This window comes from Culex pipiens, chromosome 1, assembly GCF_016801865.2.
Source record: "Culex pipiens pallens isolate TS chromosome 1, TS_CPP_V2, whole genome shotgun sequence".
In the NCBI taxonomy this organism is placed as follows: Eukaryota; Metazoa; Arthropoda; class Insecta; order Diptera; family Culicidae; genus Culex; species Culex pipiens.
In genome coordinates this window covers 40,570,179-40,584,682 of record NC_068937.1, presented here as the reverse complement: position 1 = coordinate 40,584,682, position 14,504 = coordinate 40,570,179, and the positions used below count along the sequence as shown (strand labels likewise).

Sequence of the window (14,504 nt, the reverse complement as noted above, 5' to 3'; positions counted from 1 at the left end):
CAATTACGAGTCATCTCTGCGATACGGCTTTACGCAGTAGGCCTGGCCGCTTTAACGCTTGTGATGTTTCAATGCATTTTCAATGCAATGGTGCACTACAAATGTTAATAAATGAATAAATGAAAATAAAAACCTCACAAATCTTGAAATGTTTGTAACTAATGCAAATTTTAACTAAATTTCAATATCCAAAATACAGTCCAGATTCGATTACCCCCACTTCGGATGACTGAATCACAAAAAATGTCTTATTTTTCATACTTTTACCCATTAAGTACTCCAAAGTGATTTAGAATGTTTAAATCCAAGATGGCGGCCAAAATGTCAGTAAAGAAATATTGAAAAATGCATTTTTTAGTTGCTGATCTCTAAGTTGGCCTCTATCGGATGGGGAAGCAAAACGTCGGTCCATTTGCGTAAAAGAGGTTTTGGGTGACCCAGTGGGAATTTTTTGATTAATTAAGAGCTAAAAATCAAATAATTTGGATTATTTGAATGCGACTGAAAGTTACGAAAAAATAAACAAAATTCCGAATAGCCTTATAACGCCGAATCTCAAAACGCAGAATCTGTAAATAAAAAAGACGGATTTTGTTTTTTGCTCGAATTAAAGTAAACCAAAGAAAAAAATTGAAAGCTTGAAGTTTAAATTAGGAAATAAAAAATATTTAAAAAAAAATTTAAGATACAGGACTTTCAAAAAAAAAATTTAGAAATTTTAGAATAAAAAATGTATATGTAAAAAAATCACAAAATATTCAAATAATCCAAAATTATAAAAAATAAATCTAATTTTATAAATCTACAAATTTCTATCTTAAAAAACTTTAAACTTTTGAAATTAAAAAAATTATAAAGTTCAGAGATTATAAATTTCAAAAAGTTAAAAGTTCAGAACACCCCAAAATGAAAAAAAAAATCTAGAAATTTTTAAAATTTTAAAACATTTTGTACTCTATTGTCCTAAGTCTTCGTGAAAATTTCCAATCCAATCAAGATTTGTTTTATCTTTCTCTTAATTTGAGTTTCTGTCCTAAAATATGACTCCAAAAATGTACTTTTTTTGTTATTAAAGATGGCGACATTTAACAATTTAAAAGTTTAAGCAACTAGGAAATTAGAAATTCAGAAATTAAGAACTTACGAATTTGAGAACTTAAGACGTAATGTATTTATGAATTTAAAAATCTAGAATCTAAAATGTTTGAAAATTTAAGAATCCTGCTATCCGATTTGAGAATTAAAATTAAATTTAACTCCAGGATTTTAAAATTCAAAATTTGTATTTTTTTTAACTCTTAAATTTTTTGACTCTTTAATTTTTTATGTGTTATTTTGGAGAGGGTTTTACAACCCAACCCCGACTCTAGACGGGCTTCGATTTAAAAAAATTCGCCAAAAATCCATTTTTAAACCAATTTTTGATCTTTAAAAAGCATTGGAAAGAAAAACTCTTGAAATTTTAGAAAATTGCCTTTGCCAATGTTTTTAAAAATGTATTTTTTTAGGGGTCAACTTTGGCTGGGGTTTTTACTTATATTTTTTTTATTTTAAGTAAAAAGAAGAATGCAGTAATTTTTGAAGAGTCGCATATTATGCCTCTAAGCATTTTTCTACAATTTAAATGATAATGGTGCCATTCTATAGCAGAAACTCTGTAAAACAAGCAAAAATTTAAAAAGTGACTGTAAACACATTTTTTTTAAATTATAGGCAAAATTTAATGATAGGAGCTGGTAGAATAGGCAAATACTACCAATAACAAACATAAACTAAAAAAGATAAATGCAAATTAAAATACTGAAAAGTATAAGAGAAAAACATAAAACAAGAAAAGCCAAGTTTTTTGTAGAACAAAAGTTGCTAAAAATAACCTCCTTAACACGGGAGAAATAATAATTTTTGAATAAAAATTTGGCCAGTAAAGGGTTAAATTTTTTAATTTGTTTTTATTTTATTTTTATTTTTTATCATCTATAACAGTTACAGTTATGCTACTATCAAAAATGCATAATATCAATAAATTTATGAGAATATTTTTTTTCCTTACTTTAACGTTGAGAAAATTTTATTTTTTTGAAATAGAAAAAAAAGAATTTATTTTATGTACTAAGCGAATGATTGCCATTCGATTTTCCATGTTTTTTAATCAATGAAAATTTAAAAAAAATTAAATTGTTTTTCCCCTCATTTTTTTATTTTGAAGGGGAGGAGGGAACCAAAACTTTAAACAAAATTTGCAATGGCCTCAATTGAACCCCCTTTATACAGCTCTGCTCCCCTATCCCCACCCCTTCCAAAAGTAGAACGAAAAAAGCCAGCACTGTGTTTTAATTTATGTCTGTTGGTTTTCCATTTTCCCCTAACCCCATTTTTTCCGGTGCGCAGACACTGCAGGAGGGCATCTGGGGCGCGACATTCCACCCGCTGGACGACAATCTACTGATCACACACGGCAAGGGCCACCTCGCGTTCTGGCACCGCCGGAAGGACGGCTTCTTCGAGAAGACCGACATCATCAAACCGGTGAGTGTTCTTTTTTTTGTTTTGGTGAAATGGGTCATTTCACCGAAAGGGTCATTTTATCGAATTGAAGTCTCACCGATTCATGGTTTTCACTTTTTGTTCGAGATTTTTGAAGATCTTTCGAGAGCAGAGATGCGAACATTCAATGAAATGACCATTTCGGTCAAATGACTCATTCGGTGAAATGGCCTTAAGGCAAAATGACACGTTTGGTGAAATGACCAAAATTCTTTCTAAACTCCTTAAAATGAAAAAAATCGACAAAGCAATCAGTGCACTTTAAAATTATTAATTTTCGGTGAAATGACCCAAAAACCTCTTGAAACCAAATCTTTCCTCGCAGCCCTCGAAAACGTTCGTGACGTGCGTCCAGTTCGAGCCGGACGGTGACGTCATCACGGCCGACAGCGACGGGTTCATCACGATCTACAGCGTGGACGCGGACGGGGCGTACTTTGTGCGGATGGAGTTCGAGGCGCACAACAAGGCCATCTCGTGTCTGGTGATGCTGTCCGAGGGTACGCTCATCTCCGGCGGCGAGAAGGACCGCAAGATTGCGGCGTGGGACTCGCTGCAGAACTACCGCCGGATAACGGACATCAAGGTGAGTTTTTGTGGGGGGGGAAGGTTGATGTGTTGGGATGTCCAGGGTCATTTAAGGACTTCTTGGAGGTAAGATCTGTGTGTCTACCGTTGTAACCAACTACAGGTCGTCGGTTTTTGACCCCGGAACATACTCGTGTAGCTTCTGTGAGTAAGATAGACTACTTTGTTAGTAAGTTGGGATATCCAGGGTCATCTAGAGAATTCATAGAGTTAAGATCTGTGTGTCTACCGCCGTAATAAGCAAGAGGTAGGCGGTTACAGACCATGGATCGTACTCGCATAGCTTCAGTGAGTATGGTAGATTACTTGGTAGATTTGTTGGGTTATCCAGAGTCATCTAGAGACTCCATGAAGTTAAGATCTGTATGTCTACGGCCGTAACAAGCAACAGGTAGGCGGTTACAGACCATGGATCGTAATCGCATAGATTTAGTGAGTATTGTAGACTTCTTTGTTAGTAAGTTGGGATATCCAGGGTCATCTAGAGACTCCATGGAGTTAAGATCTGTATGTCTACGGCCGTAACAAGCAACATGTTGGTGGTTACAGACCATGGATCGTGCTCGCATAGCTTCAGTGAGTATTGTAGACTACTTGGTTGATTTGTTAGGTTATCCAGGGTCATCTAGAGACTCCATGAAGTTAAGATCTGTGTGTCTACCGTCGTAACAAGCTAGAGGTAGGCGGTTACAAACCATGGATCGTACACGCATAGATTAAGTGAGTATTGTAGACTTCTTTGTTAGTAAGTTGGGATATCCAGGGTCATCTAGAAACTCCATGGAGTTAAGATCTGTGTGTCTGCCGTAAAAAGCATGAGGTAGGGAGTTTTAAACCGCAGAATATACTCGCACAGCTTCAGTGAATATGATTGACTATATTGTTGATATGTTTAGTTAGCATGAGTCATCCAATGACTTTCTGGAGTTCAGATCCGCATATCTTTTACCGTAACAAGCAACAGGTCGGTGGTGTATGATTCCGGATCTTAATCGAATTGCTTCAGTGAATATGACAGACTACGTTGTTGAAAAGTTGGGATGTCCTAAGTCATCTACGGACTTCCTGGAGTTAAGATTTATCCTGTCTTCAAATAATTATGGCTTTTAACAACACGTTTCTTTCCTCCCGAACAGCTCCCCGAGTCGGCCGGCGGCGTCCGCACGATCTACCCGCAGCGGCCGGGCCGCAACGACGGCAATATCTACGTCGGTACGACCCGCAACAACATCCTCGAGGGGTCGCTGCAGCGCCGCTTCAACCAGGTCATCTTTGGCCACGGCAAGCAGCTGTGGGCGCTGGCCGCCCATCCGGACGACGAGGTGTTCGCCACCGGCGGGCACGACAAGTACGTGGCGCTGTGGCGTCGCCACAAGCTCATCTGGACCTCGTCGGTGGGCTACGAGATCATCTCGCTGGCGTTCCACCCGTACGGGGCGGCCCTGGCGGCGGGAAGTTCCGAGGGGCACCTGGTGGTGATCAACGCGGAGAACGGCGCCACGATGCTGACGATCCGGGTGTGCGGATCGCCGCTGAACTGCGTGGAGTTCAACCAAGGTTGGTGTCTCTGGAGACGGGGTTTTCGGAGTTGGTAGTGGTGAGTTGAACCGTTTTTTTTTTTTTTTTGTAATTCCAGTTGGTGACATGATCGCGATCGGATCGCAGAACGGCAGCATCTACCTGTTCCGCGTGTCGCGTGACGGGTTCTCGTTCAAGAAGATCAACAAAATCCGCGGATCGCAACCGCTGACGCATCTGGACTGGAGTTCCGAGGGCAACTTCCTGCAGTCGACCACGATCGACTTCGATCTGCTGTTCTGGGACGTGAAGTCGCTGTCGCCGGAGAAGAGCCCGATCGCCATGAAGGACGTCAAGTGGATGACCCAAAACAGCACGGTCGGCTTCCTGATAGCCGGCATGTGGAACAACCGGTACTACGCGTCACCGGCGAACACGATTGTATCGACCACGTCCCGCAACGTCGTCCAGGACTTGATCCTCAGCGGAGACACCGACGGCTACCTGCGGTTGTTCCGCTACCCGTGCATTACGCCGCGGGCCGAGTTCACCGAAGCAAAGGTGTACTCGGGTACGTTGGCCTGCGTCAAGTTCCTGCACGGCAACCACAGCCTGGTCACGGTCGGTGGCACCGACGCCTCCCTCATGATCTGGGAGCTGACCGAGGAATAGCCACTGTGGCCTCCGTGGCGTTCAGGTGCCGCGCCACAGTCCGCCTCCCCAGGTAAACCCAACATACCCAACAACAAACCTAGCCTAGAAGCAAAAAGTCATCCAAAAGTCAGTCCAAAAGCTCCCCAAACTCACATCACCGCCACCACCTCACCGATAATCAGTACTCAGAATATGAACAACACACCAACCACCCAAACCGATAGTAACGATCCGAGCGCTAGCAATAATCCTAATCCAAATCAACTCCAACCTCCACCCCAACCTCAACCCGATCAACTCGATCAACTCGACCAACAACTTGAACTTGCATCAGCGACGGGCGGCGGCGGTGGAGTCGTCGTCGGACCGCGACCGACCGACGAACAGCGGCCGAGCCTAGTGGAAAATTGCGCGGAACCTACTATCACTACTACTGCTACTACTGCAAACGGTACAGCTGATCAATGGGTATTTATGCAAAACAAACAACAAAAAACGATTCCAAATCCTCTCTCGTACCATCACTCAAAGTTTCCGCAGCATCTCGTATTCCGCCTAGTATCGCGTACCGACTAACCTCCACTCAAAATTGGAACTGTTCTGTAGGCTTCTTGGAATGCTTGTTTGTATCTTCACCGTAATTGGCTCGAAAAAAAAATAACGTTGTTCTTGCATGATCTGTGGGCGCGCATAATTCACTTCAAAGGGGACATGTGAAGGAAATAGCTATCATATTAATGGTTTGAAAATCTCGTGCATAATATGTCTTAACAAATCATTTGGCATTTTTTATTTCCTCGACCGTATTTAGAAAATTAATTAATAATATACAATCCTTGATTATCCGATGTTTAGATCATACCATCGAAAAGTCTATCTCAAATTTTAAAACCCATATTGCGTATCCAGAATTTTAAGCGAAGATGGCGTTCGAATGGTGAACGCCCGAAATGTCAAAATCACGAAGTGGTACCAACATTACGAAACAAGTGTGACACGGCATGACAGCCATACTTTTTTTCTAATGTTGGTGCTACTGCGCGATTTTGACATTTCGGGCGTTCACCATTCGAACGCCATCTTCGCTTAAAAACCTGGATTAAGAAAAACTCTAAAACAGTGAAAATGCAGGTAAAATTTCGCTTCGTTTGATACATATATTGCAAATTATGAAAATTTTAGTACTTTCAAAAAAAAATCGGTATTTTGTGAAAATATTAGTACAGTCGACTCTCTGGTTGTCAATATCCAAGCGACCGTCGAGGAAGAGAATCATCAGTTTACAGAACGATGCAAAATGAAGACTCGATTGAAAATATTTTTATGGGAGAGAATCATGGCAACGTCCAGCAAACAAAAACAAACTAATGTCAAACACCCTTCAAAGCTTCGTTTCGCCAAGAAAAATGTCTATGCAAGCCATGAGAAAGTGAAATTATTAACAACCGGAAGAGATTTTTAAAGCAAACAGAATCCAAGGGACCGTCGAGGAAGAGATCCTTCAAGCAAGGGAAAATATCGAGGAATGAAGATAATTGAAGTATGCAGATTGAAGGGACTGAAGAATTCATCGATAGATGGAGAATTATTGATATCGAGAAGATCGACAGCCAGAGAGTCGACTGTATTTCATTCAAAAAACTCTAAAACAGTTAAAATACATGTAAAATTTTACTTCGTTGGATACTAATATTGCAAATTATGAAAATTTGAGTACTTTAAAAAAAATACGGTACTTTGTGAAAATTTTGGTATTTCATCCAAAAATCTCTAAAACAGTTAAAATACATTCCTGACGCACTTATTTTCCTTTCCTCGCTAACCTAGCTATTGCGAGCTTTATGCTCGGCTAGAGTACGGTCAACCAAGCTAAGCTAAGCTAAATCTCTAAAACAGTTAAAATACATGCAAAATTTCGAATCATTTGATACCCATATCACAGAGGTGATGTGCCCATATTGCGAATTATAAAAAATTGAGTATTTTCGAAAAAATGCGGTATTTTGTGATAATTTGGGTAGGGGAAGGTGGGGCAAGATGACCATATGGGGCAAGAGGAACAATCGCTCGTACAGCCGTATTTTTTTTACAATTTTGATATTTCCACTATGAGGAATTGTTGCTAGCAATGCAATTAATTGATTCTACTACCACATAACCGCCAAAACAACGTAAACACCACGGGGTATAAGATTGAATGACGTTTTTGAATGGTTTTTTTTTCTATTTTGAGGATCTTGTGATTTATTTATAATTTTGAATATTTTTTTCAGAGCAACTTTTCAGTAATAATGTTTTGTTTGAAAAAAGCATTTTAAAGCAAATTAATCGTACTAAAAATAAAGATTTCTGCACATATACAAAAAAAAATATATTAAAAAAATGTCTTAAAATGATTCAAGAAAACAATAAAAAAGATGATGAGTTTGGCTATTTGGGAAAAATAGTAAGAAATTTAGAAAACATAGCTTAACATTTGAAAAAGTCGTATGAAAACTTAAAATGGCGTTTTTTCCCCAAATGCCAAACTCATCACCTTTCTTATGTGTCTAAGACAGCTAAAATCGGATGAAATGACGCCGAGATATGATTTTTTGAAAAAAGTGGTTTTTACGAAAAATGACGAAAATTGCCATTTTTTGAACCACCCTAGCACGATGTAGGTCACCCTAATGGCCAAACAAAAAAAAAATACGGGTCTAATTATTTTGGCCAAGGAACCCCAGAAAAAATTTGAGCCCGATCGGAGAACTTTTTTTCGGTTTAGGCTCTTTTCAAATGGAATTGCTGTATTTGCAATTTCTAGAACACGACATAATATTTTTGCAATCCTTTTTACCATCCAACGCCCAAGGCTCCAAAAAAGTTGGAACGGTAACTTCAACTCGCTGGTTCTCGGGTATAACTCAACCAATCAAGATGATTCTTCTTTCCAGTGATGTGTTAGGATGTCTAGATGATTCTAGAACTTTGCAGAACTTAATTTGACCAAATCTGTAATTTTTGCGATCAAAAACATCGTTCCAACTTTTTTTTTCGCGTGTAAAAAAAAAATCGCCAAAAATTCCGCGGAGGCAGCCATTTTTAAAAAAAGGTGCAACGATGTTTTCGATCGCAGAAATTACAGATTTGTTCAAATCAAGTTCTGCAAAATTTTAGGATCATCTAGACATTCCTACAAATCACTGGAAACAAGAATCGTCCCGATTGGTTGAGTAATGCCCGAGAACCAGCGAGATGAAGTTACCGTTCCACCTTTTTTGGGAGGCTTGGGCGTCCGTGTAAGTTGGACATGCGTTGGGCGTTCCAGTGTTAAAGCAATTTGTTGGTCTTGTTCCAACCTACAACTTGCTCCAAAAAGATTTCAAATATGTTATGTCGTTTTAAAGTAATCCAAGAAATAAAAAGCGTAACGCTTGCACACTAAACGAGGTTTAACAGTACTCTTAAATGTCTTACAGGGAAACCTCTTTTTACGCCGTGCGTTACGCTTTTCTAATTTGTCGATTTCCCTGGAACGACGCAACATTTTTGCAATCTTTTAAAGGCAATTTGTAGGTTTTGTTCAGATCTACAAAACGTTTTTGACACTTGCAAAAATATTGTATGGTTTTAGAGAAATCGGCGAAAGAAAAAGCGTAACGCCGCCGCGTAAAAAGTGGTTTCTCTGTATCATTGTTGAAATCTTTTTTAATCTTATCTTATTTAAGATTGCCAAAATATTATGACGTATTCCAAAAATCGACTGAATACAAAGCGTAACGCCTGCGCACTATGCGAGGTTTAACTGTATGTTGCGTCGTTCCAGAGAATTCGTCTAAATACAAAACGTAACGCCTGAGTGTAAACCGGGGTTTAGATCATTCAAGCAATACAATTTACAATTACACTAAACTAAAAATGACATCACTTCAGTTTCCTTGAAACTAAATAAATTACGCTTTTAGAAGACTGCATCGATGTGACATAAACCCATTGTGGTCGTTAGGGTTATTATCAAGGTTATTGTGCTCAGTTAAATAAACTTTATCGTTGTGAACAATCAACGCAGCAAAATTTAGTTTTAACAGTTTTTAGTGGATGTTCATTTTTTTAAATATATCTTTTATTTTGTTGGTCGTACAAAGTGTCATTTAGATCAGACAAATAAGCTTATCCTTATGTTAAACCTAATGTTAGGAGTGTTAGAACCCCATTTTTCATAGAACGTCAATGTTATCGATTGAAAATCAATTTGTTGAAAGTTGACAGTGAATTATGTGCCCCGTATGAAAAATTATGCATTAATGTTTTGATTTTCCACCACCTATCATTTCTTCGCAAGTAAATTGGCTGAAAGTTTCTTTCTTCTGAATTAAAAACTATTTCTCTATCCTCGTCACCATTCAAAAACTGAATTGGCTGCCCTGCATGGTTCACCTTCTTCACGTTTACTTTTTAAGTTTGATCTTGACCGTAATTCACCGAAATTATTTAACTTTTTTATTTCTTCATCATATCTCACCGGAATGATCTAATCTGTGGAATGATTGGCATGCTATAAAAAACAAAACCTGTACCTGATTTAGCTGTACTGCGCGACCTCCCACGTTTCCGTATACAAATGCCCTCTTTCAACGTTGCAACTACGTCATCTCTACTAGTGTGTATAGCTTCCGTACCCAAACCAAAACCAAACCAGACCGACAGTGTGATTGGCCTTAAAATAATAGTAGTTAGTTTCGACTGTATCCGGCTTCCAAAATCCACAACGCAGCGGTAGCAGCATCGAGACTACGTTACAACCTTTTACCTATCAACAATTACTCAAAATTTTAACATTTCTCACACCCCGTCACTTCTAAATCTGCTTCACCAACATCACCACAAAAAGAAAACGCTTCTTTATCGATTATACTCTCATTTCACTACTCAATGGAGAACATTCGTTTCAGCTGTCGTGAATGTTTGTTCACCTGTTTAGAGTTGTCAAATATTCATGACCAATGTTCACGACAACTGAAACGGCTTCTCCGTGAACCAAACCCGACTGATCCAGCTCGGTCGCCTCAAGCGCATGTGACCCGCGCGACAAGCTCACGATCGGTCGGCCGCCACTTTCGCCCGCAAGGTAGGCAACCCGCACTAATCCATCCATCCCCCCTTTCAATCCGACCCCGGCCGCACCCAGGACCAACAGGAGTCAGCCGCTGGTACCGAGGATGATGAGCTGGAAGGAGACGAAGGAGACGACGAAAACGATTCCGTGGACGGCGCCGGAACGACCTTTCGCCGGTTGGACTCGGCGGCCGGTGACCCGTACGGCCGGCAGCGGCGCCGGTTGCGCTCGCGTTCGTCCCGCCGGGCCCCGCCCAGCGTGCGGGCCGTCACCGCCGTGGAACCGTTCCCGGCGTCGCCGCTGGAGGACGAGGAGGAGGAGGAGGGGGAGGGCCGGGTCGAGTATGCCGTCCTGCTGCCGGACTCGTTCGCTGTTCTAGACTCATCATTCTGAGCAACAACAACAACCAATCCGGAGTGCGTTTATTGCATTTTGACCCATGTGCGATGGGTTGCATTTGCACATGGGACCTTTTGTGGAAAAGTACTCTGGAAACAATAGTGTCGACACACGCACTCTCACGTGTACAGTTACGAGCCAGCAGTGGTCATTGTTTATTCTACTTAATTTTTAGGCAAATTTTGCATGATTTCAACCATTTTTTCAGAAAACGATTTAAAAAATACAAGATTTCAGCAATTTGTACCTAAAGCTAACAGTTAATGCATACATTTTATGCATTTCGAAGCTTGGCTTCAAAGTACTCAAAACAAGGTTGAGTGATCCCATGCAGCAAATGTCACTTGTTGCGTTCTTTAGGGTGGCTCTCTTTTTTGTAACGATGATTCAATCTTTAAAAAAATATTATGAAAAAACTCTTTTTTAATCGGTTTGATTTATATTTATTGTTTTTAATATTTGATTTTGTTTGTCTCTGTGGAACATGGATGTTTTTTTTAAATCAGCATAAATCATAACGATGACTTGTCAAGCGATTTCTACGAAATCGGCAGATTTCCAAGGGAATGATGGAAAGAGAGGAATCACAAATCCGTATGAATAATTTCAAGATTGTTCAGATGTAAACCGAAAACGCGATCAAAAATTAAAGTGGAAGAATAAGGATTTTAACTGCGTATTTAATTGTTGGTGTACAGGACGCCACACTGTTTAATCATTTTCTGACATACATTCAATTTTGCAGTCAAAACCAGTCATTGCATTGGAAAAATTAAATTCTTTTTCAAATTTTCTTTTCTTGATATGTGTGCACCTACGTCGAAGACCATGGATTTTAGTCTGGTCTAGGCGAGGGATAGGACACAGCACCTTCTTGCAGATTTCGGCCTTTTTGTATTTTTTTTATTTGGCCCAAAATTTGCGGGGTCCATCCCAATGATAAAAGAAGCCATTTTGTGTCATTGGTTCACCCATCCATACAATTTTGGCAGCTGTCCATACAAAAATGGTACGTTGATTCAAAAATCTGTAACTTTTAAAGGATTTTTCTGATCAATTTTGAGTCTTCGGGAAAGTTGCAGGTATTGATAAGGAATATTTAGAAAATAAATAGGCACATGAATTTTTTTAATTTTTAAATCAATTTTCCAAAATCCGTATGCTGTACTTTTTGAAAATTATTATATGTTTTAGGGAACAAAAAAAATCAACTTTTGAGCCACAGAGAGTATGAATAAAAAATTGCCGCCGGGCTATGACTAAGAAAAAAATTTCTTGGAAAAATTTAAATCTTAGTTTAAAAAAATGTACTACAGTTTTTAATGAAAATTCAAAGTGCAGAAAATTTCCAATAAAATTTGCCATGAAAATTGGACCTCTAGTTGCTGAAATACAGCGAATGAAAGAAAAAGAAACAAGAAAATTTAGGGTTTTTAAGTCTCATCCAAAGATTTCCACATTTTCTAATGCCAATATCAGCAACTAAGCAGTCCAATTTTCAATGTTAAAAATTAAACATTTGGCAAATTTCCTGACCTTTTCGAAAAAATATTTTTTAAGCTTTTTTCATGAAGACTAACATTTGAAAAGGGCTAAACATTCAATATTACGCTTATTTAAAATATTAGTCTTGTTTCCGAAATTTGTTAACTATTTTTTTCGATAAAATCATAAAATTTAACAAATGATTAATTTTTTAACATTGAAAATTGGATCATTATTTGCTGAGATATTGGCATTAGAAAATGGTGGAGAATTTTTGTTCGAAGCCTTCGGATAATCGAGTCTGGAATGTAATCCAATTCAATCCAGCGATCCAATTAGCAAATTCGGATTCACTAGTTCGAATGCAGCTCCATCAAAATCAGCGAACCTACTCTGTATTCAATGATTGAGATTATTCAGTGACCGCTATTGTTCGAACTGTTGGGTAACAATCTTCCTATTCAAACCAATTTGTAGCAATCGTTATCGTTTATAATTGAGGGTAAGAAAACAAATCTCACAAAAACACACTCACAAACAAACACACACACACATATATTGTAAAGCATTTTTCTAAACCAAACACACACTCACACGAAAATCACCCCCAAAGTTTGCACCCTACTTTTAAAAATTATTTACCAAAAAAAGTTGATCAACGAGTTGAAGAAAGGACGTTACGTAAAGTGTTAAGCAATCATTGTGTCATTGAGATCTGTCAAGTATCTGTTAGTAAAATGTTAGTGGAAATGTTACTAAAAAGTGTTATTTGTAGCGAAATAATGGTAAATCTTTTAACAAAAACCCCAACTCTAAGGCTTTTTAGAAAATGAAACTCAACCACAAAGAAATAAAATAAAAAAAATCATTCAGTTTTTTCTGCAGTTTTCAATTGACAACAAAACGAACGGAGTCACCTCTTTGCGTGCGACCCTAAGAAGAGTGTTCTCCAGATATTTCACCCGTTACCCCCACTCCCAGATCCGGTGCGCTGGAACGCACTTTCCCCTTTGAAAAAAAAACGTCCCATTTTGTAACACTCGTAAAAAACACCAAAGCAACAAGTTTTGAACTCAAAATAATAACGAAAAAAAACGGTAAAAAAAGTCCAAACACAGGTAAGAAGCAATAGAACCAAAACTCAACGCCAGGGACAGACACTGCCGAAATTCGACGAATATTAAATGTTTGCAGTGTTCAACCCTCTCGTGAGTAAAGAAACGACAAAAAAACAAAAACTTTGTTTGGGAATAATTTGCAAAGAAAACACACCACGCAGCAACACACACGTTTTATATACATGTCAACTGAGAAGAATACTGCCAATAGTTGTAAGAAAACCAACACGTTTTTTTGTAACAGAGAAGAATTCGAGGGAAATGGTAACCCCCCTCTGAGATGAGTCGTTGAGGGCTCCGTTTTCCCCACAATTCATAAGTTTGTAGTTTAGGGTAATTCATACTGACAAAATGATAAAAAAACGAGGGCAAGAAATTTGATAAAACTGCAGCTGAAATTAAGAAGAAGAAAAAACAGCGAAGAACTCTTGTTCAAGTTGGAGACCGAAAGTCGGAGGTTGTGACAAGCTGCGGGATGTTGATTGCGATTGAACAAACTATTTGTAACAGAGAAAAAAAACACACACACACTTAACACACTTGATAGATGAAATGAAAATACCAAAATGTTAGTCTATTGCGACATCTGATAAAAAAAACACTTTCGTAAAACTTGTGAGTCATATCAATTTGTAAGAAGATAGCAAAACAGAACAAACTAACATTGTTTATGTAACTAAACACACACTAGTAATCATGTTTGGGGAAACAAAACGTTAACTGTTATATGTTACATTTGTCAGTTTATGTTACGTCAAAATTTAATCCAGGTTCCATAGATTCTATTCGATAGTATTTACCTCCATTATTGTATTAAAACATCTTTGTATTCATCGAGAGTAATCATGTTTGAAAAAAAAGGTTTAACTTTGTAACGGAGCAAACAAAAATCATTGACCAAAGATCCACTTGCAAGGAAGCATTCTCTACGTAACTTTGTCAACTGAAGAAAAAAAATAGTTCACAAATTGAACTTGGCTAGTAAAAGAGAAAAAAAAAGTTTATTGAATTCATTAAAAACTATTATAACAAAAAAAACTATATGTAAACGGCAGTGATAATATGGGTAAACAGTACGAAATCAGAAAGAAAAAGCAAAA

At 38.3% G+C, this 14,504-nt stretch overlaps 1 protein-coding gene across 5 annotated transcripts in view; it reads left to right on the top strand.

The window, feature by feature from the left end:
* LOC120421546 (echinoderm microtubule-associated protein-like CG42247) overlaps window positions 1–11,203 on the top strand; it is a 92,846-nt gene extending 81,643 nt beyond the window's left edge. For 2 of the 5 annotated variants that reach the window (XM_039585086.2, XM_039585023.2), the window contains exons 7-11: window positions 2,389–2,526; window positions 2,870–3,130; window positions 4,269–4,689; window positions 4,769–5,374; window positions 10,475–11,194. In XM_039585086.2, the coding sequence (XP_039441020.1) occupies window positions 2,389–2,526; window positions 2,870–3,130; window positions 4,269–4,689; window positions 4,769–5,322 (1,374 nt within the window). In that variant the 3' untranslated portion in view covers window positions 5,323–5,374; window positions 10,475–11,194. Of the gene's footprint in view, window positions 1–2,388; window positions 2,527–2,869; window positions 3,131–4,268; window positions 4,690–4,768; window positions 5,375–5,638; window positions 5,773–10,474 lie in introns of all 5 variants that reach the window. The other 3 variants (XM_039584949.2, XM_039584876.2, XM_039584809.2) reach the window with 3 other exon arrangements.
* The last annotated feature ends 3,301 nt before the right edge of the window (window positions 11,204–14,504 follow it).